Below are 27,636 nucleotides of genomic sequence, written 5' to 3'. Positions count from 1 at the left end.
CTCTCTCTCTCTCTCTCTCTCTCTCTCTCTCTCTCTCCATAATAATTGATAAATAATTTCACTCTTAGTAAGGACAACCCTCTCTCTCTCTCTCTCTCTCTCTCTCTCTCTCTCTCTCTCTCTCTCTCTCTCTCTCTCTCTCTCTCTCTCTCTCTAAACTCTCTCTTAGTGTTCACACATTTTTAAAACTTATTATTTCTCTATACGTCTTTACCTCTACAGTAGAATGTTTAAATTGATCTAATTTTACCCGTACCATCTACAAACTGTAAATGCGCTAGTGTGGCAGATAAATTCTAAAACAGAGACACATAATAACTAAGAGTTGTATTAGTCCACATAAAAAACACTCTTCATGAAAAACATTTCAGAAGAAAGAGAAAGAGACGTAGAATACTGAGGTTATTAAAAAGAGGTTGAGAAGACTTCTAAAAATGGTTCAGTCAGAAGGGGGAGAGATAGAGAAATTCTCTTCCTACTCTATTTTTATGTCAACCATTCATTTCTTTTTTTAAGGGTAATGTATTAAACTAACTTTTAAACGAAATTACGGTAATGTTAATTTCATTTAAAAGTAACTCTTTCATTTAAAAGTAACTTTAATTTCATTTAAAAGTTAGCTCAATTTGGGATCATGATTAGGGTCATATTTAGTGTTTAAACTCCAGAAATTAGCATTTATTAGCATTTCTAGAGACCGTGCCAAACTTAAAAAAATTTGCCTTGCACAAGGAGTTCTGAAACCTAACCTCATGTAAGTTCAGGGTATGACTGTATTTCATTGCCCATGAAGTATTTGAAGAACCCAAGCTTTCTCCTTCAATTAGAGTTTGTTTTTCGTAAGTTTTCTCGTACTCTGGCGCACAAAGCTTCTTTTAAGTCTGCCAGCTTTTGTCTTGTTTTTTTTGAAGTCGTGGAGAGCCACCTCTTATGATATAGGCACTTCACCATCTCGGCAAGTTCAAATTGCTTTGAACTTGCTGAGATGGAGTTTGTTGCCCAGATCTCAGTTTAGAGTATTGAAGTTTCATCGTATACCAAACTTGTGTTCAGTATCATTGCCTCTTCTCTGTGCCAGCTTATTATGTTTGTGGTGCCAGTAGGATTTTAGTGAGGAAGAATGTTAGAGTTTTAACTTTATGTGGTCAAAGCCATTTCTGATGCAGGAGGCAAATGTTCTCATGCTTATACTAACTTAGTTTTGAAGAAATGAGAACAGTTATGCTCCTATCTATTGTAAAGGTTTGTTCTGCACAGGTGGCAGCAGTTTTGGTTCTCCCTCGAGTTACCTTCTAAGATTGACATTTTAAGGTTATAAGGGAGGATATATTGGTACCAGTTGTACCTCACAGGTCTTTTATACCTTTTTGGGATCCATTCAGCCTTCAGGTTCTGGTAGGAGGCCAATTGCAGGCCTCTTGGCATGCTTGAAGAGACTTAGGATAGCAGGACCTTAAGTGGTGGAGGTATTGAAGGAGAGTTATAATTCCTTTTGGGTTTCCTCTCCCCTGGCTTAGTCGTTTATAGCTGTTCTTTTCTTTTTCAGCAGGAGTATCTCATTCTTAAGTAGGAGGTTGTAATTAGAGAAGAATGCAGTGGAGCAGGTGTCAGTAATTCACTGGGATTTTACCTCTTGACTTTTTCCTAGCGCCATAAGCAACCAGAGATTGGCACCCAGTGTTGGTTGTATCAGGACTGAACAGCTTTGTGTCTGTCCCCATTCTTTTTCCAAAAAAACAATTGGATGTTTTGATGGACATGCAGGATGCATTTTCCTCATACCAGTAGATCCTCAGTCACGTAAGTTCCATCGATGTGTATTTGCAGGGAAATGTATTGTGTTTAAGGCACTTTGTTTCAGCTCGTTTACAGCAGCTCAAGGGTTCACAACTAATTTGTTGCCCATAGGTGGATGGTGTCGTATTTTAGGAGCAAGAATTCTTATCTACTGAGTCGACTGGTTCAAGTTGGCCAACTCTTGTCAACAGTGTTTTGAAAGCCAAGGATCTGTTGCTTCACCTGGCTCAATCTCTGTATATTATGGTTTTCAGTCGACTTCCCTAACTCCTCCTCAGTCCATTCTTTATCTGGTGATGCGGGTATACTTTCACAATTTGTAGGCTTTTATGTCGGAAGATGAATAGGCACTTCTTGCTTCTCAAAGAATTTTATCCCTTTAACCCTTCGGTACCGTGACGTTTCTACAACGTCATAGAGGGTAAAGTAACGCTTCCTAGGACGTATATATGTTGTCATAACTCCATAACTCTATAGGGAATGCTTGTAGTGCTGGGTTATGTTTCCTACTTATTTTTGCAGGTGTGGGTAGACTGTACTAACCAACACTAAGCTGCTCCTACTTTTTTTCCAGCCACTCATGGGCATTCTTGGCTGTGACGTCACAGCCTTCTCATCATCAGTTTGTGCACAGTCATGCTCGAGTTCCACATCTTTTTTTTTTTCATGATTTTCTTTGTTTTACCTTTGTTTTCACAGCAAAAAGCATGAGTGAAAGCAGTGATATCTCTTCCGAGGAATATGTTCCTTCTGAGGAAGAATATGAGAGCAGTGATGAGCTCTCAAGTGATGAAATAAGTGATGATGAAGTTGAAGAACGAGAGGTGGACGGTGGCTGGACCTATGTTACCAACATATTTGAGGATTGTCACCCAACAATGATGCCAGACTTTCATGATGACTTTTCAGGGCTAAATCCAGCGCTTGGGAATGCACCTTTCCTTACGCCGGGGGATGCATATAAATTTTTTTTTTTTTTTATGATAAAGTGATGAAAACTCTTTGCTCATGGGCTAATGAGAGAGCTGCAATATTTTTTCAAGAAAATCCCCAGAAAAAAAGGGAAAATTCATGGGTTGATATGGCGAGAGGTAAAAGAGGGGGATATGTATGTGTTTTTTTTTTTGTTTGATTTTGTCTTCATACATGTGTGTGTGTACATACATATGCACGTGTGTATATTTTGAATTCATGTTCATTTCCATTAATATACAAAGCAGAATGGATGCTAAAACCTTTTCTTTCATGGTTATACAGACTCTAGGGCAAGTTGGGAAAATGCGGGATACAGCATCTCGCCGATTATGCATCATGCGGTACTGAAGGGGTTAAAGTTTCCTAAGCAGTAATCCTTTGTTGTTTTATGAAACATGGCTTCACTGGAGAATTTGTCTGAATAATCAGGCAGAATTGCAGTGCATTCTCAGCATAACAGATTGTAACTTACAGCAAACGTTCCTTCAACTTTTAAGTACATAAATCCAGGACCATCATTGTTGCCAGTTTCTGTAGGAGGAATGCCAAAACTACAAGTTAACTAACAAGTTTATTCTTAGACTTACATCCAGGTTTTGTTGTTTTTCCCTCTGTCTTGTAACACAAAACAAAGAGTTATGGCAAGTGTTGTTACACTTACTTACAATACACCATAGAATGGTCTACAGTACATCAGGTAAACCTTCCAGAGAAGTCAGGATAGTGGAAAGACATCAAAGATTCCTAGTAGGTTTATCCATGGAGCTCAGACTCTTGGCTATATGGAAGACTTTCTACACTGCAGATACCTGGTCAAACCAAGTCATAGTGGAAAGACTGTTTCTTTTTTGGTCAAAAATGAACTTCATAGTATTGGTTTGCTATTTAATTTCATGAAGGACCATTTTTTTTGTGACTGAGGATTCAGGAAGGACAAGCCTGCCTAAAGAGGGGTCATTACATCCTCAAATCCAACAGTCACTGTGGAATTTGAGGAGCACTCAAATGTGGGCTTCTTAGCATGCAGATGAACAGAAATGACCAGTCTGCTGCTACTCCTTTGAGGGCCCTCAGACTTGAGCGGTGGATGCGTTCCCTTCAAGTCTGGCCTTATTCAGACTCATATGCCTTCCCCCTTTATCAATTGTAAGGAGGGTATTGAACAGATTTCAAGTACAAGAATTGCTTGATGACTTCCATAGAGCCATAGTAGCCACAGAATGAATGATTTTTGAGAGTGAATGATTTATGGGCTTTTTAGCTCTTTAGGTAGATGTCTCTCTTGTTCTTCTGTTCAGGAAAAATTGACTCAGACTACCAGATTACACATGGTTCCACTAACTTCCGCATCCTACACTTAACTGCTTGCAGATGCTCAACTGTCTCCTCCCAGTAAAGGCATTTTCAAAGGTATCTCGGGTTCTGTCCTTAAGTGGAGAGCAACCGTGGCCTTGTATCAGAAGAAGTGGTTTGTGTATTGCTCGGGGTGCTGTTCTAGAGGAATTTACAACACCTGTATCCCTGTAGACATCAAAGTTTTTCTACTTTCTTAGATAAAGTAAGAGTTTTCAATGTCTACTTTCAAGGTTATAGCTTCATACTTTCCATGTTATTGCATCATGTGCAGCTTGATCTGGCTAATGATCAGCACCTTAGGTGTTGAGATAAGATTGAAGCCCCTAGAACCCAGTATCAATCTTTCTGAAATTTAGACCAAGTTTTAACATTTTATCCACAGATCATTTAAGCCTTTGGAATGAGTTCCATTGAAGTATTTACTGTGAAATGCTTTTTGGTTAGCAGGTTTGGTAGTTAAAAAGAGTAAGTTTATTGCAAGCACTCTCCTTAAGGCTGCTGTAAAGGGAGTGCTTTTTATTTTTTTTCCCATAGAACTGAGAATGATGTTAAGGCTGAGTTTTTCTGATAACTAAGAATTCCAAGCTTAACCTCTTTGTTGGGGTAAAGAAGAGGAAACACTTCTTTGTCTTGTTTGGTCAATTAAAATTTGCTTAGATAGGTTAAGTCTGAAAGAGGTGAAATTAACCTTTTGTTGTGTGGTTTTAGAAAATCTAGAACATCTTTGTCAAAGGTTAAGCCTGGAAGAGACAAAGTTAACCTTTTGTTTTGTGGTTTTTAGAAAACCTAGAATTTCTTTTTCAAAAGTTACTCCTGGAATAGGCAAAGTTAACCTTTTCTTTTTATTTTGTGGTTTTCAAAGACCTAGAACATCTTTGTCAAAGGTTAAGCCTGGAAGAGGCAAAGTTACCTTTTGTTTTCTGGTACAGTATTAGAAACCTAAAGTGCCTTTGTCAAAGAACACAATGTTCTCAGTGATTTATTTGATTAGTCTAGCACAGCTCCATACCTTTTATCTGTATTAACCTTTAAGGGACAGGCTGATTATATATCATGCAGCCCCCCAGACTGGGCAAACTTTAAGGTTGGCCAATATAAGAAAAAATACATTAATGGAAAGCTGAAGATATGCAAATGCATGTGGTGTAAAAAAAAAAATTCTAAAAATTTTCCCTACCTTCCACAAGAAGTTGAAAGTGACTATTTACAACCCTGTGTGGCGCCTCTTTCACAAAGCACTCGTAAATTTTACCAAGCAGACATGTTTTGTCTAATAATTTATTTTATTTTGTAAAATTATAATTACAGTTCACACTATATCATAACAGCTAAGAAATAAAATCAGTAACAAATTCTGAGCAAATTTGTTGTAAAATATTTAAAGTAAATTTACTGAGATCGGGAAATGCAGTGATTTTTGGATTTATACATGTTTTTTCTAATATTTCTTTGCAAAATTACAATTATAACTGACATCATATCATAAAAGATAAGAACTAAAACCAACAGCAATCCCTGGGTATATTTATGAGCAAAGTAATAAAAAGACATCATGGGAGAGAAAGGAGCAAGACATTCCCCCTTCAACAAGAACAATACAAAATTCCATGAGATTCCCATGACGGAGCTGAGCTGAATTCTTTAGTTGCCACAATTCATTTAAAATATTGAAGTATTGGAAACTCTTTCCCACTCGATACACCCAACCTTCCCACTACTTAGTGGGCTGTCAGGAAGAATGCTGACAAGAGCTAAAACATTTTAAATACACCTGGTGGAGAACAGGTATACTAGACAGTCATCTGGGCAGCCTTTCAGTCTTTTTCTTTTGAGTGCTGACACTCCTGTTGGCACAGATATAAGCTATCATTAACAGTAGGTAAGTAGCCAAGTAAATTTTATTATGAAAATTTAAATTATTGACTATTTTGTATGAAATTACTACAGATAGCTTATGTCAGTGGAGACCCTGATTTTAAACTACTCTGGTGATCATATTTACCTCTTGTAGCTGTGCTATATTTTGAATTGTCAATATGTTTCTCTCCTCTATCTGCAGACCGATGAACAAGAAGTCATCAACTTCTTACTGACAACTGAAATAATACCTTTGTGTTTGCGAATCATGGAATCAGGATCAGAGTTGAGTAAAACTGTAGCAACATTCATCCTCCAGAAGATTCTTCTGGATGAAACTGGACTCAATTACATCTGCCAGGTGAGAGAATTTTGCATTTTGAGTTTTTCAGTGTCATTACTATGTGTAGCGGAATAATCATTAATTTTGTCAGATTTTTCAGGTTTTCTTGTCCATAATACAGTAGTCTATTGTAGTTACATGTGACTCAGTGTTGTTTATATTTAGGAAAAATTACATAGAAATCTCGCATGATTAGAAGACCTACTTGATTTTAAATATTTTTTAAAATTCAGTAATGATGATTTATCTGTTTGCAGTTTCACTATAAATTTTTAGAAGGGAAAAGATCTTAAGAACAGATAGAAATTAAAAGTTTAATATATAATTTTTTACAACTAATTACCACATGCTAGGAAGAATTGCTATGTAGAATGAATTATGATAGGGAAAAAGCTTTTATAATCTCAACCGTAAGTATCATGCATATGCAGTATTCTCTTCTGGCCACCAGATCATTCATGCCCTCCATATAGCTCTTTATCTGAGCTCAGTGCAATTATTATATGGTAGGCTTTAATTCTTAATTGTTTTGGGAAGTTTCTTTGTTTGCTGAGATGTTGCTGGAAAAGATAGAAATGTATATCCCTTTGGCAAAATAGCACCACCATCTGAAAAATAGTATGACTACCACTGCTTATTCAATCTAGATATGAGGTGTGTTGATCCTGCTTTGAGTCTTGTACTGATCTGAAGTGTGATACCTGCAGGGCATCAGAGAATTGTTGCAGAACCAAAACTCACTGGTTAAAAAATTCCCTTGAATAGAAAAAGTGTAATGCTACAACTTGCTCTCTTGGCAGTTTATCTCCTCTTTTGAGGCAATCTTCCTCTCTTCCAACCTGTTCCCAGCTGTCATCTTTAATAAATAGCAGACTTTGTGGAATGATGAACCTGATTAAAGGTTTAAAATAATTAACCCAAAATATTCCTTTAACTTGTTTTTAACAGTAACCCTTTTATCAATTAAGGAAGGGAATTTTGCCAGCGTACACATTTTTTCAGTGACATCTTGATCTAGTATGGTACCCATCTCAGTCTCTTCACAGAACACAACATATTGATTAAAAGTAGAGATAAAAAAGTTTCAAAATACATTTTAAACTTGCAGAGTACTATGTTAACATGTTTTATTTTATTTTTATCTATTACTTCTTAAGGCTTCTGCTATTCCTTTTCTTTAATTTCCTGTATTTATATGTATAATTAAATATACTTTGGGGGTTCACTGTTCATATTATAGTGATGGCTCTGATTTCCTTGAAGATAAGGGCATGTTGCTGTTTTACTGGAATCGTTACAGAATGTTAATTCTTAAAAAGTGCTAGGACTATTGTGACACTGATTACATGTCATGTGGGGCCACACTGTTGTCAGTGCTAAGGTTGTTTGCAGTCTGCCTTAGACCTTAGCTCCATTGCATTTGGCATTTAACTTCTCATTTGATCTCATTCCACCTACCTATTAAATTTTTACGTTGTCTTCCTCAAATTTTCACCTTAGTCATAAGAACAAATGCTTTGAGTGTGTGGTCAACAGAGTTAGAGTTGAATCATGGATATTGCTATATTATAAAAATGAATATTTGTAATGCTAATCATACTAATAGAATGTTTAAAACCAACCAATGATGATTGCATTCTGTACCAAAACAGATGTCATATTTCTGTTTGAACCAAGTGTACTCAGTTGATCCATGGATATTTAACTAATACCAACATGGTCATCCAAACCATACACATGTGAGAAGAAACCTTTTAAGCCCGCCCTAGAATGATCTTAGAGGATTTGAGACTTAACTCTTCTTTGTTATCATTTACTTCTTTGGGAAATGCTTACTGGTATATTGCTGCTTTTTTCCCCTCACGATATTTCTTCATTTTATTTTTTTTCCAACAGACTTACGAGCGATTCTCTCACGTGGCTATGATCTTGGGTAAGATGGTCATATCTTTATCTAAAGAACAGTCTGCCCGCCTCCTTAAACATGTCATAAGGTGTTATCTCAGGCTCTCGGATAATCCCAGGTTAGTCTTTGGTATTGTTATGTGTAAATTCATTATGTTGTGTTCATACAATTATAGACAAACCATTGCTTCAGGATTGTTATTCTTCACCAGTCTAGGAGGGTAGACCTGTTCTGAACTTTGTTACCAGAAATTATTACAGTAGTGGTGATTTGAGCTGCAGTCACCTGTGCGTGTGTGTGTGTGTGTGCATGCGTGCTTGTGTGTTGGGGGGTGGCCAGGTACTTAGAGTTTTCAGAACTTTTTTTTTTTTTTCAGTCTCCCAACCATCTTAATCAGTACGGTTATGTCGGTCATGTGATGTGAGAGGTCATGTAGGTTCAGTGTTCTTAGTCACATACTTCTTTTGTGCATGGAATTTTATTTAAATTTCAAACTGCTACCTGGTCCTCAGCATCTGTCGTCACTTTTTTTATTTCTAATGGTGATAACTTGTACATCTCTGTCTGATACTGAAGGCATTACTTAAGGTTCTCTGCAGCATGCCTTCAGCCCTTAGCTGCAACCGCTTTCATTCCTTTTACTGTACCTCCTTTCATATTCAATTTTTTCCATCTTACTTTCCACCCTCTCCTAACAGTTGATTCTTAGTGCAACTGCGAGGTTTTCCCTGTTACACCTTTCAAACCATTTACTGTCAACTTCCTTTTCAGCGCTGAATGGCCTCATAGGTCACAGTGCTTGGCCTTTGGCCTAAATTCTATATTAAGTTCAGTTCAGTTTATCTCTGTCTGATAGATGTAATTACCTTGCCTCTTACATTATTCTCTGATCTGTTCCTTCTGTTAATATACGGGGCCCCATTGTCTCATAAAAGAAGTTTCTATTTTTTGCCTTATAGTGCTTTTGTTTGTAGAACCTGTGTTCTTCAGAAACCCCTCAGTTATCATCCTTAAAGTGCTTTGTACAATAAATTGAGTTTTCCTTCCATAAGTTACATGAAGTTAGTATATAATTAAAATATTTTGGAACCCTATTGAGGGGTAAGGTTCCTGTAACTGCTATGACCAGGCCATATACAGTACAGTTTTAACAATCCTGTTCATGATTTAGTGTATATCTTCAATAATTAAAAAAATGTGGGCTTATAGAATATTTAATCTGATAGTAACATAATAAATCCATGGCTGAAGTGGTGTTCTTCATTTTAGGAAGTCTTGCATGGGCTTTGTTCTCTTACACGGAGCAGGATGATGGGAACAAATTTAGAGGTTACTAAATAAAACTGTGACTTTCCTTAACCTAATTTATTATCTTAATATTACAGTGGTCTATGACCTTCAACCCTAACTTAGCCTAACGTAATACTATAGCTCATCAAACTTAACCTGTATTCAGTCTTAATATTACAGAAAAAAAAATAGCAAAATACTTCAGCTGCATATGGTATCAACCAAAGTGTACAGGCATTCCCCAGTTATCGGCGATCCGGTTTGTCGGGGCTTGTCTATTAGTGCCAATAATCCCGTATTGGCATTGATAACCGAAAATCTGCGATTTTCGCTTACCGTCACACCGTTGGAATGGAACCCCCACCCATAACCAGGGACTGCTCATATATGCAAAAGATATCACATTAATAGGCTGGTGCAAATTATTAACCTTAATATGCAAACTTGAAAGATAAATATCAAGTCTGCTTGGGATTTTCCAGCATTGACTTATACAACTTCACTGTCAACCTGATTCACACCGATTCATCTCACAATGTTTTTAATTTCCTTGGACTATATCTATAGTCTTCACTTGAATATATTTCGTATTATACAGGCAGTCCCCGGTTATCGGTGGGGGTTCCGTTCCCAACAGCATGACGATAAGCAAAAATCAGCGATAATAGCACTGATCCCTGGTTATCGGCGCCGCGATAAGTGGGGATAGGCACCAATAACCGGGGATTGGCGCCGATAGCTGGAGATCAGCGCATATCAATGCCGAAAATCCAATTATCGTTGTCACTAGACAAGCACCGTAAAACTGAATCGCCAATAACTGGGGACTGCCTGTAATTGGTCAAACAACAAGAAAATGAAAATGATAAATATTTCAAAAGATTGAAGTTTCATTAAAAAAGTGAGTTACCATAACTGCCAACTGAAATAAAATACTATGTGGTAAGTATATAAAGTCTTTGTACTGTACTGTATGCACTGTAAGTGCATTTTTTTGAATGTGTGTCATGCATACAGTATTTTCATTCGTTATTTATTTGGTCAAACCACAAGTAAATGAAACTTTAAGAAACCTTGGAAAAGATTAAAGTTATATTAACAAAATATTGTAATTAACTGCCAGTTAACAATATGCATCCATGTGAAGTCTTTGTAAATGCATTTTTGGAAGAGCGTCAGGTGGCAGCAGATATGCTAGCATGACTGCAGTACGTGTTCATAAAACCAGCGCAACTGAACAACCTGTGTTTTTCTTGATCACACAAATGGACATACATATTGCCTTTGTATCATATGTATATACAAAAATAAAAAATACAGTACACTGTAATACATCTTTTATTAAAAATATTAAAAATACAGTACACTGCAATACATTTTTCATATAAATTTTACACACAAAAGCAAGAAAACGTAGAATACGGCAAAATAGCACCCAGGACACACCGATCTCTACCTAAATTTGCACATTTTCATTCAATATTTAATTGGTCAAACCACAAGAAAATGAAACTTTAAGAAACCTTGCAAAAGACTGAGGTTTTATTAACAAAATGTGTTATAATTAACTGCTAAATTAATAATATATAACCATGTGAAGTCTTGTAAATGCATTTTTTGGAAGAGTGTCAGGTGACGGCAGACATGCTAGTGTGTTGTTAACAAAGTAATTTTCACAAAACGACCCTAATACAACTCTTAGTTATGTCTGATATGTTTTAGTATGTTATTGAATTCATTTTATCAAACCAGCGTGACTGAATAATATCATCTCTTGATCAGCGCGAGCAGGGACTGCGATACGTATTGATAAAACCAGTGTGACTGAACAACCTCTGTTTTTCTTGATCATGAATGGGCATATGTATTGCCTTTGAAAATGAAACATTAAGAAACCTTGCAAAAGATTGAAGTTTTATTAACAAAATGTGTTATAATTAACTGCCAAAATAATAATATAGAACCATGTGAAGTCTTTGTAAATACATTTTTTGGTAGCGGGTTATGCGCCATCGACAAACATACTACCGCGTCACGCCCAGATATTTTACCCTAATATATAATAACTTATAAAAATGTGGAATTTAATTTGCCTAATCCTTTACTATGGTCTGCACAGTATTTCTACAAATTTTTAATGCCATATTCGATGAACTCACAAGTACAGTAAACCCCCTGTATTCGCGGGGGATGTGTACCCCCCCCTTCGCGAATACTTAAAACCCCTCTAAAAACACTTAGAACTGCCTATTTTGATAGTTTAAACACAAGGTAAGCCCTCTGAAAATGCTTATACCTGAGTATTTTAATAGTTTTATCACAAAAAGTGCATTTAGTCATGAAAATTATATGAAAATACAGTAATTAGTGAATATTTCTCGGTGAAAAATACTGCGAATGGGCAAATTTTCCGCAAATAATGGGTAGATACGTTCCACAGAGAAATCCGCAAATTGTGAGAACACGAATACGGAGGGTTTACTGTAAACCTCGGCCTGATGGCCATGGATGCTCTGGTCCGAACAGCCTAGAAAAAAAGAAAAAAGTCTCACCTTTTTCAGAACGCTTAACGATGCCATATTTCATCTCCACTGAAATAGACTTCCTTTTCTTACTGGCACTCCCATTGGATGCAGGATTCTGGCGTTCGGGGCTCATGATGAAATCACAAATCTCGTTACGGTGGCAATAGAGTCGGCGCTACCCATCTTAGTGAAAGGACTGCACACATTGATGAAAACATGCTTTCTGAGGCTGTGGGTTGTTTGGTATTCCTGTGCCACGCACATGTGCGATTGACCCAGGCAGCAGGCAGGTCATTTTCTGGTCAAGTGTAGTTACAGTACACTCAGAAACGAGTTCCCGTCTACAGCGAGGGGGTGGGGGTCTCTTATTGTGCCGACAACCAGTTATTGGCGCCATAAGCACCAATGTGGAATCTTTCAGCCAGATGTTGCGCTAAGAAAAACTATTTTATATTAATATTTTTTAAAACCTCTGTAAAATCGGATTGCCAATAACCTCGGACTGCCTGTAATAGAAAAAAGAAAATATTAATTCATGCAAAGTAAGCTTAGACTACCACACTCCCCTTTACTAAAATAAAGGATTTTTTTTTTTTTTTTTTTCTTCTTCTTCTTCTTCTTCTTCAAAATCCCTTTCTCACTACCCCAGCACCCTCCAAACCTTGCTCCATCCATCTCAGATTATGTACCCCAATCTTACTTTACTATCAAAGGGCGCCAAGAATTACGTCGGGGCTTTCCTCTCTTACACAACTGGAGCAGGATGATGGGAACAAATATAGAGGTTACTAAATAAACTCTTACTTACCTTAACCTAATTTATTTTCTAATATTATAGTGTTCTATGACCTTCAACCTTAACTCGCCTAACTCATCCTGTACCTAACTTAGCCTAACTTAGTACTTTAGCTCATCAAAACTATACCTGTATTCAATCTTAATACTACAGAAAAAAAACAGTTAATACTACAGAAAAAAAACAGCAAAATACTTGAACTGCATATGGTATCAACCAAACAGTGTATACACAAAAGATATTAGATTAATAGTCTGGTGCAAATTATTAACCTAAATATGCAAACTTAAAAGGTAAGTTTTTATCGAGTCTATGAATTTTTCACCATTAACTTAGTATACAACTTCACTGTCAACCTGATTCACACTGAATCATCTTACAATGTTTTTAATTTCCTTGGACTTTGTCCACAATCTTCACTGAAAATGTTTTTTATTATGAATTCCTACCGGAACTAGAATAAGTCAGATTCTAGGGTCCCACAACTGATTTAAAGACAATTTATGATACTGTACTATTCCAACTCATTCAGAATAAGTAGAGCATTTCAAATCGAAAGTGTAATTGTGTAGCCTTGACAATTTGAAACATACTAACCTAATCGTACTCTAAGTCTTATACTACAACACCCAAGTTACTTCACTCATATGCTATTCCAAATTGCACTTAAAACACTGCATTACATTGTGTATATTAAACTACGACATAAACAATATAAACTTAACGTTGGCACATTCAGTGTTCCTAGCTTGAATTAGAATCAGATTGGCATGAGCACACACTCTACTTTGCAACCCTCATCCAAAGCACACCTCAAGAAATTCTCCTTACATTTAGATGTGCATATCTCCTAAAGGAATCTCCCTAAGTTAACTTTTAAGATAAAAGGAGTACTTAAGTGGATTTGAAGGCACCGACAACTATGGCTGCATTCCCTTTTCTTGAGTCCCTACTAGTTTGAACTACACTGCACCAAGGCTGTGACAAGACTGACTTCACATTTGTCTTTGGCCAACACCAAACATTCGACTAACCACTGGACAAACAACCAATGCCAGTAGTTAAGCATTATTACACATATAATTACAATTAAACACACGAAACAGCCAAAAGAACGCTTTTCATTACTAAATACAAACACAGCAAAACATATCCTTCTTGTACATAATATGCATTTCCACTTTACGTAAATTTAAAAAGAATAGACAAAACCGTACCAAACTTGCGGAAAAGTACAATCTCTCTTGTCGAAGTATCTACAAATACAGTTCGCACAACGGATTTTCATACTGAGTCTTCCATATCTCCAAAAGAAATGTTCGATAAAACACCAGTTTCCATCATGTGCCCCCTTTTCCAATTAATGACCACATAACAACAATTTATAGATAATACTTGATGCAAAGCAGGGCAAGCATTCAACTACGGGCTTCCAGGTGAAGGGGAGTCCACTGTATCGTACCACTCTCAAGTAAACTGCAAGTAAAAAAGAAAAAACAAAAATGAAAACTTACATCAAATATTCACAACAAAAACACATACTGTACATGTAATAAACATAACAGAAAAAAGAAAAAATTAATTCGTAAAAACTAAGCTCAGACTACCACATTCTCACATTAAACTAATCTATTTTCAACTTGCTTTACCTATGCAAATTTTATCCTTGGGCATTAGGTGAGTAATCCATATCATCCAATTCTAGTAAGTGCAGAGATTGTAGTTCAACAGTAACAGTTAAATGTGTTATGTGATTGTCAAATATCCAACTTCCAAGTTTTGGAAGTAATTTTCTGATGGAAATAATTATCATTATTTTTCTATCTTTCAATTCATTTGGTGTCAGTGTTGCAATATAGCTTTTTAGAGACAAAACTTTCTAGCTAGCCATAGAAGGGATAAAAATTTCAAATCTGTGGTCCAGTAAAAAATAATTTAAATTTTGTTTGTCACTTAAATTTAAAGTGATAATTTGACCTACCGCCACCGGAAATAGAAATCAGACCTAACCCATAAGAATCCACTGTTTAGATGTCCGAAATCTATTTGCATTTCCCGCCCTATGGTTTGAGCTAGAGTTGGCTGGTGATATCTGGCAACTCTCCTGTGCTAGTGTGTGTGGGAGGTGTGTGCCTCAGGACTCAGTGCTGACCCAGACAGCAAACTAAAAGGTTATTGCTTTGATTTGCTCTGCCCCCAAGATCCCAGTATTTGGACTGGAGCACTTCTTGCCTTTTAATTCTTTATATATTCCTAAATATGGGTCATGCACACATGAATGAGGAGGAAAAGTGCCTATTAAAGAAATCTGTAGATGAACTGGCCGAGCAAAGTCAACCGTAATGTTGCCGCTAGCTGCCGCTCGTGACCTACCACCCAACGTCGTTCCCAAGAAAACCTTATCCTGGACGCCCACGGAAGACTTCCAAGGCCACTGATCATCTTCTTGTGAGAGATCTACGTAAAAACCCTTGTCTTACAGCTTTTCAGCTAAAAACAAGTCACCCAATCCTCTTAAAAGATGTATCAATCCGCTGCATGCAACACCGTCTCCAGAAGGACCTCCAGCTGCCCATCCGCCGTGCTGCACGCAAACCTCTTCTGACAGATCGTATGAAGAAAGCTCAACTGAATTTTGCCAAGAAATACATCCACTGGACAGCTGATGACTGGAGGAAGGTCATGTGGTCAGATGAATCACCATTCCAGTGTATTCAGGGCCGTTCTACCACAGTAAGACGGCCATCTTCAGTCAGCAGATTCGACCCTGCCTACACAGTTGCCACCGTCAAGCACCCCGAATCTGTCATGATTTGGGGATGTTTCAGTAGTGTAAGAGGTCGTGGAGGATTGCACTTCCTCCCAAAAAATGTTACAGTGAATTCTGACCGCTACATTCAAGTTCTTGAAGATCACCTCCTGCCCTCATACGAGACTCACGGCTGCACTGTCTTCATGCACAATGGTGCTCTGTGTCATAAGGCCAAGAAAGTTACCAAGTGGCTCACTGATCACAATATTGAGGTCTTACAGTGGCCTGGTAACAGTCCTGACCTCAACCCAATCGAAAATGGGTGGAATGTCATAAAAAAGAAGCTTCAGTCGTGCAACACATCATCCCTCATGCGCCTGCAACAAGAAATCACCACAATCTGGGAGAATGAAATGTCTTTGCAATACTCCCAGAAACTGGCTGACAGCATGCCTAAACGACTCAGACTTGTTCTTAAAGCCAAGGGGAATATGACTAAATATTAAAATAGGTGCTACTATTCTCTATTATGTTTGCTTTATTTATTTCCTTGATGATAACCATGTTTATGCTACCAGTTGCCAAGTAGGTCCGATTTCTATTTGCGGTGACTGTATTAAAAGTTTATTAGTATTTGTTTGCTTTATTGTAATAAGAATTAATGTTAAGAGGTTAATGAAAAAGAAAATCTGCTCCATATGATTTGCAAAACCTTATTACTATTTGTTTACTCAATGTCATAAGAATTCATGTTGAGTGGTTAAGGAAAAAGAAAAGCTGTTCCATATGATTCGTAAAAACTTATTAGTATTTTTCACTCAATGTCATAAGAATTAATGTTTAAAGGTTAATGAAAAAGGAAAGCTGTTTCATACGATTCATAAAATCTTAGTATTGTTTACTCATTGTCATAAGAATTAATGTTGAAAGATTAATGAGAAAGAAAAGCCATTCCATATGATTCTATATGTATGCTATATCATTAACCAAACAGTATTTTTCTGAATGTGCAGTGCTCTTGAATTTTATTATGTCAGTGAGTGGAGAGCGTATGGAAGGTATAGATATTTTTTACATTATTCAAATGTTCACAGAGCCCGAGAAGCATTAAGACAGTGTCTACCTGACCAGTTGAAGGACCAAACATTTGCTGGGTGTTTGAAAGATGATAAGTCCACAAAGCATTGGTTACAGCAGCTACTTTCCAACCTCGAGTCAACTGCAGCAGCTGACCCACGAATTGCGTTGCCCCCACTTGCAGCTCAGTAAAGTTGCTTAGCTTAATTGAAGAGATAATGCATTCACATCACAGTGAAAGCATCAGAAAATTGAAGGTGGTGGTGGTTGCTCTTCCACATATGACACTCACTCAACTCAGAGCCATGTTGGAGGCATTGTGAAGTCACTGATGTGAGAAATGTTAGTCTAGGATTTTTTAAACTTTTGGTATAATGTGATCAACAGTTTTCATGCATCTTGTGGTAAATGTGTTATGTGGCATGCTGAAATGCATTCAGGAAGTTTTGAGTCTTTGATTATGCCAAATAGGTATTTGTTGATTATCCATATGGAAAATGTGATATTTCATATTTAGCATTTTATTGTAAATGTCCCAAAGGTATACTATTTAGCTATAAGAAATGCTGCTGTGTTCTATTCACTTAATTTATGAAGAAGGTGTCTTGCATGTTGTGTTCCTTAAATGTAAATACCAATGGAAGGAAGAACTGCTGAAGAGGAAAGTAACATGAACAAATGAATGCTACATTTCTGCAAGCATATGGAAGAACTGTTCAAGTGATATTCCAATACTGTGTAAACTTTGTATATATCGAGGGGAAGTGCTGAAGCAGTCTTTGGGAAAGCTTTGGCTTTTGTTTTGTCAGCATTTTATTCTGCAGTTATAACAAACAATGCAGTTTTACTATGTGCTAAAAATATATCTTTTGGTTCTTCTTACTGTGATTCCTTAAAAGTATTTTTCATATAAAATTTTACTCTTATTTGGTGCCATGAGAATTTGCATATTTATTGGTGTACTTTTGCAGTTGATTATCTGCATTGAAGAGTTCTGAAAAAATCATTTGAGGCTTAGAACAATGTGTACTGGTGTACTAAATACAAATATCAGAAAGTAGTAGAAAATGACTGTTATGCTTCATTGCAGATTTGGTTCCTTGGAGCTTACCTATTATTATTTTGTAAAAGGAAAGAATCTGAAAGCTAACCAAAGAATAACTTACGATAAGAACTTTTATGCTGAGAGCTGTGTAACGTATTTTACTTTAGTTTCATTTTCCTTGCAGTAAAAGAGAAGGTACCTTTGATACCTGTTATGTTATGTAGCACAAGCAGGCAAAACAAGTAATCAAATTCTTATTGTACAAAAATAGTCTTATGCAAAATCCAATGGCTTTGTGAGGTATATTGTTACCTTCTTTATGATTTCTCACTTTAATCCTCCAATGCTGTCCTTTTCTCAAGTTAGTTTGTCCTTTTCTCAAGTTAGTTGGTATGGAAGTTTTTAGCTTTAAATGTTTTAACAAATTTTGTAAGCTTGTGAAGTATATTCATATATATATATATGATTATAGGAAAGTTTTTTCTTCAGTGTCTGAATGGTTTTGTTTCTATGGAACTTCAGGAAAACTCACTTAAATCTCAATTGAGTTTGGTACAGTGATTGTATTTGTAATTTTTTTCTCATACAGGTAGACCATTGAATTTCTGGCGTCCTTGATTCCTAAGCTATGCCAGATGTTCGATTTTTCCGGACCAGTAATGGTCCCCCACTTGTCAACACACGCTAAACAAATATTAAATATAAATTAAATAATTAAATGAAATACAAGTATAAACAGTACAAGTTTGTTAATAGTTTACTGTACAAATTCTTGGTTTGGTATCATTATAAAAAATTTCAACAGATGCCTAACACTTGGGACCACTTTTTTTTTCCAGTGCTAAAAAAAAAACCACACCTCACCCATACCTATAGGTACCTGTATTGGTGTAACTGGATTAATTAAACAAAATTAATAAGCAAAATTTAATAAATTTATTACTGCAATTACGAAGGGGTGCATCTTCCTTCTACTATACTAGTTTTCCTGCATCTGTCCATGCCCATTTTATAAGCAAAATCAACCGCTATTGCACTGTGTTGTTTGTATGTGTGACATATAACATGGATTTTAGTTCACTCGGTATTAGACCTATATCATCAGCAAGACATTCTATATTGGTAATACTGTACAGTATATGCTTATTTATAGAAATTCTTACCAAATCCATTTTCTTAAGATTTACCTAAAATATAAGCATAATTAGCAAATAATGTATCGGTATTCAACAATCACCACCAGCATCAAAAAGTAAACAAACAGAATGAGTGCCGGAACACTCAACGCCCTCTATTGGCCGTCCAGTAAACTAGTCTAGCTGGGGCGGGAACTTTGAAGTTTTGATGGGCATTTTAAAGTTTCTATCGTAATTTTGTCAGGATTAAAAGAGGTTCCAGACCAGCGACTACTGGAAAATCGATGGTTTACCTGTACCAAGGTTATGTTGATTTGATGCAGGTCTTGACATATGTACTTGAATAGTAGATGTAAATAACTTGTGCACAGCATAATTCATGCATTGTAGGAAAAAGTAAAAGCATAGAAAGGAGGAGAGTACTAAGGAATGAATGAAGGGAATATAGAGTTGTGAATTATGACAAACAGAATATTCCAATGTATAAGTGAAAATAAGGGAAAATGTGGAAGAAATGATATAATATTACAAAGTAAATAATAAAAGATTTAATAAATTTAGTAGAAAAAAGAAAGGCAAAGTATTATTTACTTAACATTTTACCTGTATTTTACTTGTGCATGTTTCATTTGTGTAAAAAAAAATTGTATATATATATATAGTACTGTATGTGAACATGAGAGTAATTTCTAAACTACTTAGACTATTTCATAATCTAAATCTGGGTAAACAGGTATTTAAATTTCTCATTTACATGGGTTTTCTCTTGCAGTGATGAGAGGATGGACAGGGAAACAAATGTTTTGATCAGTTGCAGGTCAGTGATAGTTGGCCAGCTGAAGGTTTAAGAAAGTTAAATATCCAAGTATGTTTCGACTCCCACTAGTTTCACTTTCAAGTTTACTTGTTATAAGTCATATCATTCAAGTTGTTAATCCAAAATGGATTCAGGAAACTGCAATCCTAGTGGGAAAATGTAATTTAAAACAAAAATAATGTATTCTAGTTTGTGAGATTTAATTGGAAGATTTGGTTCTTAAGATGAAAAATTATAAAAGATGAGATTTGGATTCATTTTAAGCAGTAGATCTTAATTGTATGTAACCAGCTTTTACAAATAAATACTATAAATTATAAATTTATTTCAAGACCCCATTGAGATACAAATTGAAATATGCAACACTTTATTTATTTATTCATGCTTTCGATGTCTCCAGGGTTAAAAAGGGACATTTTTTTCTGCTGAAGTTTCTTCCTTTAGATAATGTCTTCCTTTCAGCCAGCCCTGTTAGAGCTAAACAGATTATTAGCTCGGTGGTCTGGTTAAACATCTTATCAGTAGTAATGTCCTATTTTCAAGTTCTTTCGATTCTTAGGTGCATTGATTGGTCGCTGAATTTCTTTTCATAATTATAGTTCTTCGTTTGTATCCCTTATTGTTTTAGCCAATGAATCTTCCGTGGATTGTGCCACATCAGCTGATAGGCAAATTGTAGAAAATGGTCCCAAGTCCCAGGCATATAGGTTAGGTAGCTAATAATGTCTGTGTATAAATATGGATAAATTGAAACGCAAACTGAGGTAATGAGGACCCTAAATCAAACTAGCACACTCAAGAAATATGGACTGGATGTCTTTGCTGTTTGTGAATTACAGTTTAAAGGAATAAAAGAAGTAAACTGGATGAGATTACAGTGTATGCATTTATGTACAGGATGAGCACATGGAATCAGTATAGTAGGCATGATCTTGAAACCAAATGCATAAAAGGCACTGCCTGACTGGAGTAATGGTCATTAGATTACTGCTGAAAAGATTTAATCAGAACTGTGCAATATGAATTATTACTGTGTGCTATGTACCAGTGAATGAACTCTCCAAAGAAACAAGAAATGTTTTGGTGATATGAGATATACAAAAGTTGGTTGAAATCATAAAGGTATGGAGGATGTAATGGACAAGGAAGGCCTGGGGAACTGCAAATGAAAACAGGGTGCAGTTTACTATTTTTTGTGCTGCAAATAATTTGGTAATTGCCAGTGTTTTTATTCCAGTTTGCAGTCTTAGAAACCAAATACCCTATAGGGAGATAGTGCTGTCAGTGCACTGTAGGCATTGCTTACGATTCTTATCAGTGTCCCTTCAGCCCCTAGCTGCAACCCTTCTCATTCCTTTTACTATACCTTCATTCATATTCTTTCTTCCATCTTACTTTCCATCCACTTCTAACAATTTTTTCCTCCCATTACACCATTGTAAACTTTTGCTCCTGCCCCAAGGAATAAATACAGACATTCTCCAAACTGTCAAGAAAGTGGTTATATCATAACAGGTAGAAGTTGAGTTCATATCCCATCCAAGTTCTTTGGCAGCTGAGGCAGAATATATAGATAAGCAAGAGCAAAAGAAAGAGAAAAGTGATGCAGAAGCAGAGCTTAGACACTTAGAAGTAGAAGAAAATTTGATTAAGCTGAAGATGCAGGCTGAAAGAGAGAAAATGCAGGCAGAAAGAGAAAGAGAAGACAGAGAGAAAAGAGAAACAAAAGAAAGAAGAAAGAGCAAGAGAAGAAAGGGCAGAAAGAAAAAAGAGCAAGGAAGCAAGAAGATTATAAAAGAAAGATGCAATTATTAGAAGCTTGCTCCAAGTTATCTGTAACACTGTCTAACCCTACCCAAGGTAATTCAGACCCTGTATTTGATGCAGTAAGAGTGCAGAAGTTAATTCCAAAGTTTACAGAAGCACCAGATGAGTTGTTTTTACCACTTTGAAAAAGGGGCTTCAGGTATGGGGTGGCCAGAAGATAAATGGTCTATCTTGTTACAGAGTGTTCTCACTGGTAAAGGGAGAAGTGCCTATTTAGCCTTATCAGCTGATCAGTGTAAAGAGTACGATGTACTGAAACACAATGTACTACAAGTTTACCAGATGACCCCTGAATATTACAATGAAAGATTCAGATCTTTGAGAAAGGATGACAAGATGACTTTCTTGGGTTATGCCTACAAAGTAAGATGTTTCAAACGATGGTTGGAGGCTGCTAAAGTTAAATCTATAGACGAACTTGAGGAGTTACTAGTCCTAGAGCAATACCTGAACACATAAGAGCCTTTTTAAGAGAGAGAGATGTTCAAAAACTTGACAAAGCTGCTACACTGAGTGAAGACTACAATATCATTTGTAGCAAAAGTAATTATAATGTCAAGTACCAGAACCAACAATGCACAGGTTTCAGGTTTCATCCAAATTTCAGGAACATTACAACTGGGAATCCTTCTAGTGGCTATGCCAATACAAAGCCAGGTAATACCCCTCAGCAATCGAATGTTAAATCCTCATCATTCAGTTTCTCAAGACAGATACAGAAGACTAATGTTGTCTGCTTCAAGTGTGGAAGAGTAGGACACTGCAGTCGAGACTGTTATCAGACACAACAGCAGATCAAACCAGTTGGTCAAGTGGTTAAAGGTAAACCAGGTGAAGCAAACTACGAAGAGCAGTGTGGGGAAGATTGAGACAGTTGGAAAGACTGAGACTAAACAAGCAGAGTGTTTAGCAACCAGTGGAAATATAACTTCAAGCAGTGTGGCTGAGCATCTTGGAGGCTTTTAAGCCATATATCTATGAAAGTATGCTGACAACTCAAGGAGGGAGTGTGCAGGAACCAGTCAAGGTATTACATGATACAGGGAGTAACCATAGCGTGGTAGTTCATGGTGCTCACCCACAGTTGGAGAAGAGTCTCACCAGAGTTTCACTTATTTTGAAGGGTATAGGAGGAGAAGAGGTAACTGACCTGTGAATTGGTGACAGGGAATGTTGATTTTGCTGTAAAGGACTCACTAGCTGTTGAAGGTGTGCATATTTTACGGGTAATGAAGTTGGTGGTGTACCATTTGTTCCTTGTCCTATAGTGACAGACAAACCGTTGAGGATTAGTCCTACTGTAGATTTAGAGAAGAAAAACCCCCACCTATTTCCAAGTTGTGTAACTACCAGGAGTATGAAGAGAACCACGTCTACAAATGAAGAAACTGAGGATTTACCTGTACCAGAGGACCAAGTGAAGGATCTTTGAGCTTAGAAGAGCTGTTCCAGGAAAGTGGAGTTTCCCCTAGTGCTAGTGATGAAGAGATTTCCCAAGAAGAGGAGGATCCTGTTGTTCTTGAAGAGACTCAAGAGTTGTCAAAGTGTTCCTGATGATAGTAGTGAAACTACAGTAGCTGAGTTAGCAGATATTGAGAGTTCAGCCCTTGAAGTTGGTCATGTGACTAGAAAGAAGCTAATGGAACTGCAGAAGAAGGATACAACGTTGGCTGATTTGTTCTTCAGAGTTGTTGATCAAGAAGAGATGCAACAAACTCCTACCTGTTATTATCTGAAGGAAGGATTGGTAATGAGAAAGCATCGACCTGCAGATATACCAGGAAATGCTGAATGGGGTGAATATCATCAAATTTTGATTCCATATCCATTGAGGAAGCAAGTGGTAGCAGTAGCGCACGAGTCTGGACACATGGGAATCAGGCAGATAGTTGAGAAGGTTATGAAGTATTTTTTCTGGCCTGGACTTCACAAGGACGTTAGCAGGTTTTGCAGAGAGTGTCGCACATGCCAGATAGATGAAAAACCGAATGAAACCATTCAGAAAGCCCCTTTACAACCCATAGAAGTTAGAGGAGAGCCCTTTAGCAAGGTGATTATAGGCGTGGTTGGGCCGCTTCTGAAAACAAAGAAACGAAATTAATATTTGTTAACATTAATGTGTCCAGTGACAAGGTATCCTGAGGCGATTCCTGTAAGAAGTGTAAGTGCAAAGGTAATTGCTGAGAAGTTGGTGGAGTTTTTCTCCAAGTTTGGAATACCAGAAATTTTGCAAAATGATAGAGGAACAAACTTTACTTCAAAATTGTTCTAGGATGTGATGAACTTGTTAGGAGTGAAACAACAGTTATCAACTACTTATCATCCAGAGACTCAAGGAGCCTTGGAAAGGTTCTGCCAGACATTGAAAAATATGTTAACAAAATGCCGTAATGAATCAGGAAGAGAATGGGATACTGGTTTACCCTTGATGTTGTTTGAAGTTAGGAATGCTTATCAAGAAAGTATGGGATGTTCACCAAATGAAATGATTTTTGGTCGAGATGTGAGATGTCCATTAAAGATTTTTGCGGAGAATTGGGAAGAAAATCAAGAGGAAATCCAAGGAGAGTATGTGAAGAATTTGAGGAAAAGGTTAAGAGAAATTAGAAAATTCTCTTTAGAAAATCTGAAAATAAGAGAAAATGAAAAGGAGATATAACGCTAAGACTGAACTAAGAAGTTTTAGTGTGGGACAGCAAGTTCTAGTGTTCTTACCAGTGAAAAGATTTCCCCTTGCAAATAAGTTTCAAGGTCCTTATAAGATAATAGAGAAGTTAAGTGATCGAACTTATGCGATTAAAACACCAGGAAGAAGGAAACAATAGAGAAAGATACATTTGAATCTTTTGAAACCTTACTTCTCCGAGACTAAAACTGAAACAGCGTCAATAACACAGACAACTCATCTACAGAGTACGATGATGGCTACGAAATGGGAGCTGAAAGCAAGATGAACAGTTCTCCAATATTGGAAAATTTGGAGGATAAACTAAAATATCTGAGTGTTGAGCAAAGTAGTGAATTAAGTGAAGCAATTCAAAGTTTCCCAGAAATTTTTGCAGATGTACCTAGGCATACTGATCTGACAGAGCATGAGATAAAGATCAGAGAAGATGGAAAACCTTTTAAAGAGAGAGCTCATCGCTTATCACCTTTTCACAGAGATGTTTTGAAGAAAGAAGTTGAATATTTGTTGCAGCATGGATTAGCAGAACCCACATCAAGTCATTATAGTTCTCCGTGTGTGTTAGTGAAGAAACCAGATGGCTCATTTAGGATGTGTACTGATTATAGGAAACTGAAATCCGTCAGTGTGGCTGACAATTATCCCTTGCCTCTTATTAATCAATTACTTAATAATATTGGGCAAGCCAAGTTTGTTTCCAAGATAGACTTGTTGAAAGGATATTATTAAATTCCTTTAGATGAGGATGCTAAATTACTGTCAGCTTTCACTACTTTTGGACTGTATCAATACACTGTTTTGCCGTTAGGTCTGATGAATGCACCTGCAACATTCCAACGAGTTATGGATCAACTCCTAGGATCCATAGAAGGAGTGGGTGTATATCTTGATGACATTGTGATATATTCTAATACATGGGAAGAACATCTGAAGATTTTAAGGAAAGTGTTCAAGAGACTACGGGAAACAGGACTAACAATCAACTTACAAAAAAGTGAGTTTGGAAAGGCAACTGTCCAGTATTTGGGATTTGAAGTTGGAAAAGGCCTTCTTGCTCCTGTTGACGCTGATGTAGAAGGTATCCACAAGGCTACCCCTCCTACTACCAGGAAACAGCTACAAAGAGTTTTGGGCATGGCTGGATTTTATTGCCAATTCTTTCGAAATTTCTCTGCCATAGTAGCTCTCTTAGCTGACTTAACCAGTCTGAAGATAAAGTTTGTTTGGACTCCAGAATGTCAAGAATCATTTGAGAAAGTTAAAGCCATATTAGCTTCAAGACCAGTGCTTCAAGCTCCAGACTTCAATAAGAAGTTTGTAATACAAGTTGGGGCATCCGACTGTGGAATTCGAGCTGTTCTACTTCAAGAAGATGGCAATCACATTTTCCATCCAGTGAGTTTCATGTCTTCAAAGTTGAAAAAGCATAAAAAAACTTACTCAACAATCGAAAAAGAAACATTAGCATTAATCACAGCATTGAAAAAGTTTGAAGCATTTGTGAACCAACCTAGGAATGAAGAAATTTTAGTGTTGTCTGATTTACTGTTCTATTTATCATGTGTTATGTGTAATAGTAGTAATTATTGAAATATTGTATGTAGTGTAGTGACATATGTCAAAAGAGTTAGTGATTTAGATAACTTAACAGCGTAATTTAGAATTAATAATATCTTTCTTGATAATAGCGTAGTAGCAGGAGAGAGAAATTTGAGTTTTAGACCAAATGTGCCATCTGTCACCAGTTAAGATAAAGTGCTGACAAGTTGGGAACCAGTCACTGCTCCGTTCGGGTTTTTCATTTTGTTTTTAAAACATGCCAATCATAAACAGCCTGTTGCAATCTGTTTGATTGTGTAAGGATTTCTGTAAAAGTTTTGTCTCATACGAGAAGAAGATAAGTGGTTTCGTAATGTTAAATACATTGCTCTGATCACGTATGTCCTTTTGAGAGTATACATGTCTCGATCGATTACATCATCTTCCTCCTTCTAGAAATTCCTCTTGTGTCTCATACCCAAAATGCCTTCATGACATCATATGTTTCATGTGCTACTGGAATCCTCAGATTTATTCATTCTGATTTTCAAGACCGATCAGTTTGGTTCCTTCTCTCTCTCTTTCTCTCTTTCTTCAAAAGAGAGAAATTATTAACGTAGGATATTTGTGGTCACTGGTATTAGTCTTTGCTTTTGAGATCTGAGTATAGGAAAAGTGTAAAAATTTTGGTGGTAATGGCACCTGATAAAAAAAGTGTGTTTTGTGAATTTAAGGAAGCTGCATGATTTTACAAAGGTTTTCACAAATTTGTGTAAGGTAAAGTGAATTTTACTTATTATTACCAAGGTATAATAAGGTATATTGAGAGAATTTTTGCCTTAGTGAAATTATTATTGATAAATCATTTGTTTATTTTTATGTGTTCTTGTGTTTTCAATCTCTTGATTTTTTCACATTTTTTATGTTGGTGATTTAACATTTATTTACTTAGCATTTTAAATATTTCTTGATGATTTAACATTGTATACTTGATTTAATTTTTATTTATAAAGATTTTCTTTTCAAATCTTGAGTAATTCTTGACAGTTTAAATTTTGCTTGATTAATTTAGTTTCTTTGTAAATTAAAGTTTTTATGATTTAGTTTTGTTTAATAAATTAACTCAAGAATTAATTAAATTTTTGTGTTGTTTTCAAGTAATAGTAAATTTTTCAGATTGTGAATTCTAATTATAAATTTTGAATTTAAAAATAAATTTTTGTATTTAAAATTAAAAAAAAATTTAATTTATTGACGACCAGTGAATAGGATTAATTGTGAGCATAAGGTAAAGTGATAAGCATGTTTTGTTCCTTTAGTTTTGCTTAAGTGAATTAAGACCAGGGAAACAGTTAAAGTTGTTTGATGGAGTGATGCCATTTTACTCTAGTATATTTTTTGTTTAATTGTTGATACCTCACACTAGTCTTGATAAACTTAGTTTGATTTTTCATGTGATTAATGAGCTTTATAAGGGGTCATTGTTACCCTTAGAGTACTCAGTCGTAATTCTTATTGTTATGAGAGTTCAGGTGTCTGGCTGAAGTGAGGTATATTTTTGAAATTGTGATTAGTTGTGTAATAACCAGGTACTGTAATTGGAAGCATCATGAATATATATATATATATATATATATATATATATATATATATATATATATATATATATATATATATATATATATATATGTATGTATGTATGTATGTATAATATATATGTGTGCATATATATATATATATATATATATATATATATATATATATATATATATATATATATATATATATATATACACATATATATGTGTATATATATATACTGTATACATGATTTTTTTCCCAAGGGGGCACATGTCCCAGTGGCCTATCCCCTGGATCCGCTAGTCTTTGACATGAGAAATACCTCAGAGTC

The 27,636-nt window shown here is 36.1% G+C and overlaps 1 protein-coding gene across 2 annotated transcripts in view; it reads left to right on the top strand.

Annotated features, from left to right (window-relative positions):
- Window positions 1-19,993, top strand: part of Rcd-1 (Required for cell differentiation 1) — a 99,773-nt gene extending 79,780 nt beyond the window's left edge. For both annotated transcript variants that reach the window (XM_067084241.1, XM_067084240.1), the window contains 3 exons: window positions 6,188-6,346; window positions 8,225-8,352; window positions 16,692-19,993. In XM_067084241.1, the coding sequence (XP_066940342.1) occupies window positions 6,188-6,346; window positions 8,225-8,352; window positions 16,692-16,866 (462 nt within the window). In that variant the 3' untranslated portion in view covers window positions 16,867-19,993. The remainder of the gene's footprint in view (window positions 1-6,187; window positions 6,347-8,224; window positions 8,353-16,691) is intronic.
- Window positions 19,994-27,636: the final 7,643 nt, after the last annotated feature.

The sequence above is a fragment of the Macrobrachium rosenbergii genome, chromosome 41 (assembly GCF_040412425.1).
Source record: "Macrobrachium rosenbergii isolate ZJJX-2024 chromosome 41, ASM4041242v1, whole genome shotgun sequence".
In the NCBI taxonomy this organism is placed as follows: domain Eukaryota; kingdom Metazoa; phylum Arthropoda; class Malacostraca; order Decapoda; family Palaemonidae; genus Macrobrachium; species Macrobrachium rosenbergii.
The sequence above is the reverse complement of the archived record's forward strand: the minus strand, read 5'-3'. Positions and strand labels throughout refer to the sequence as shown.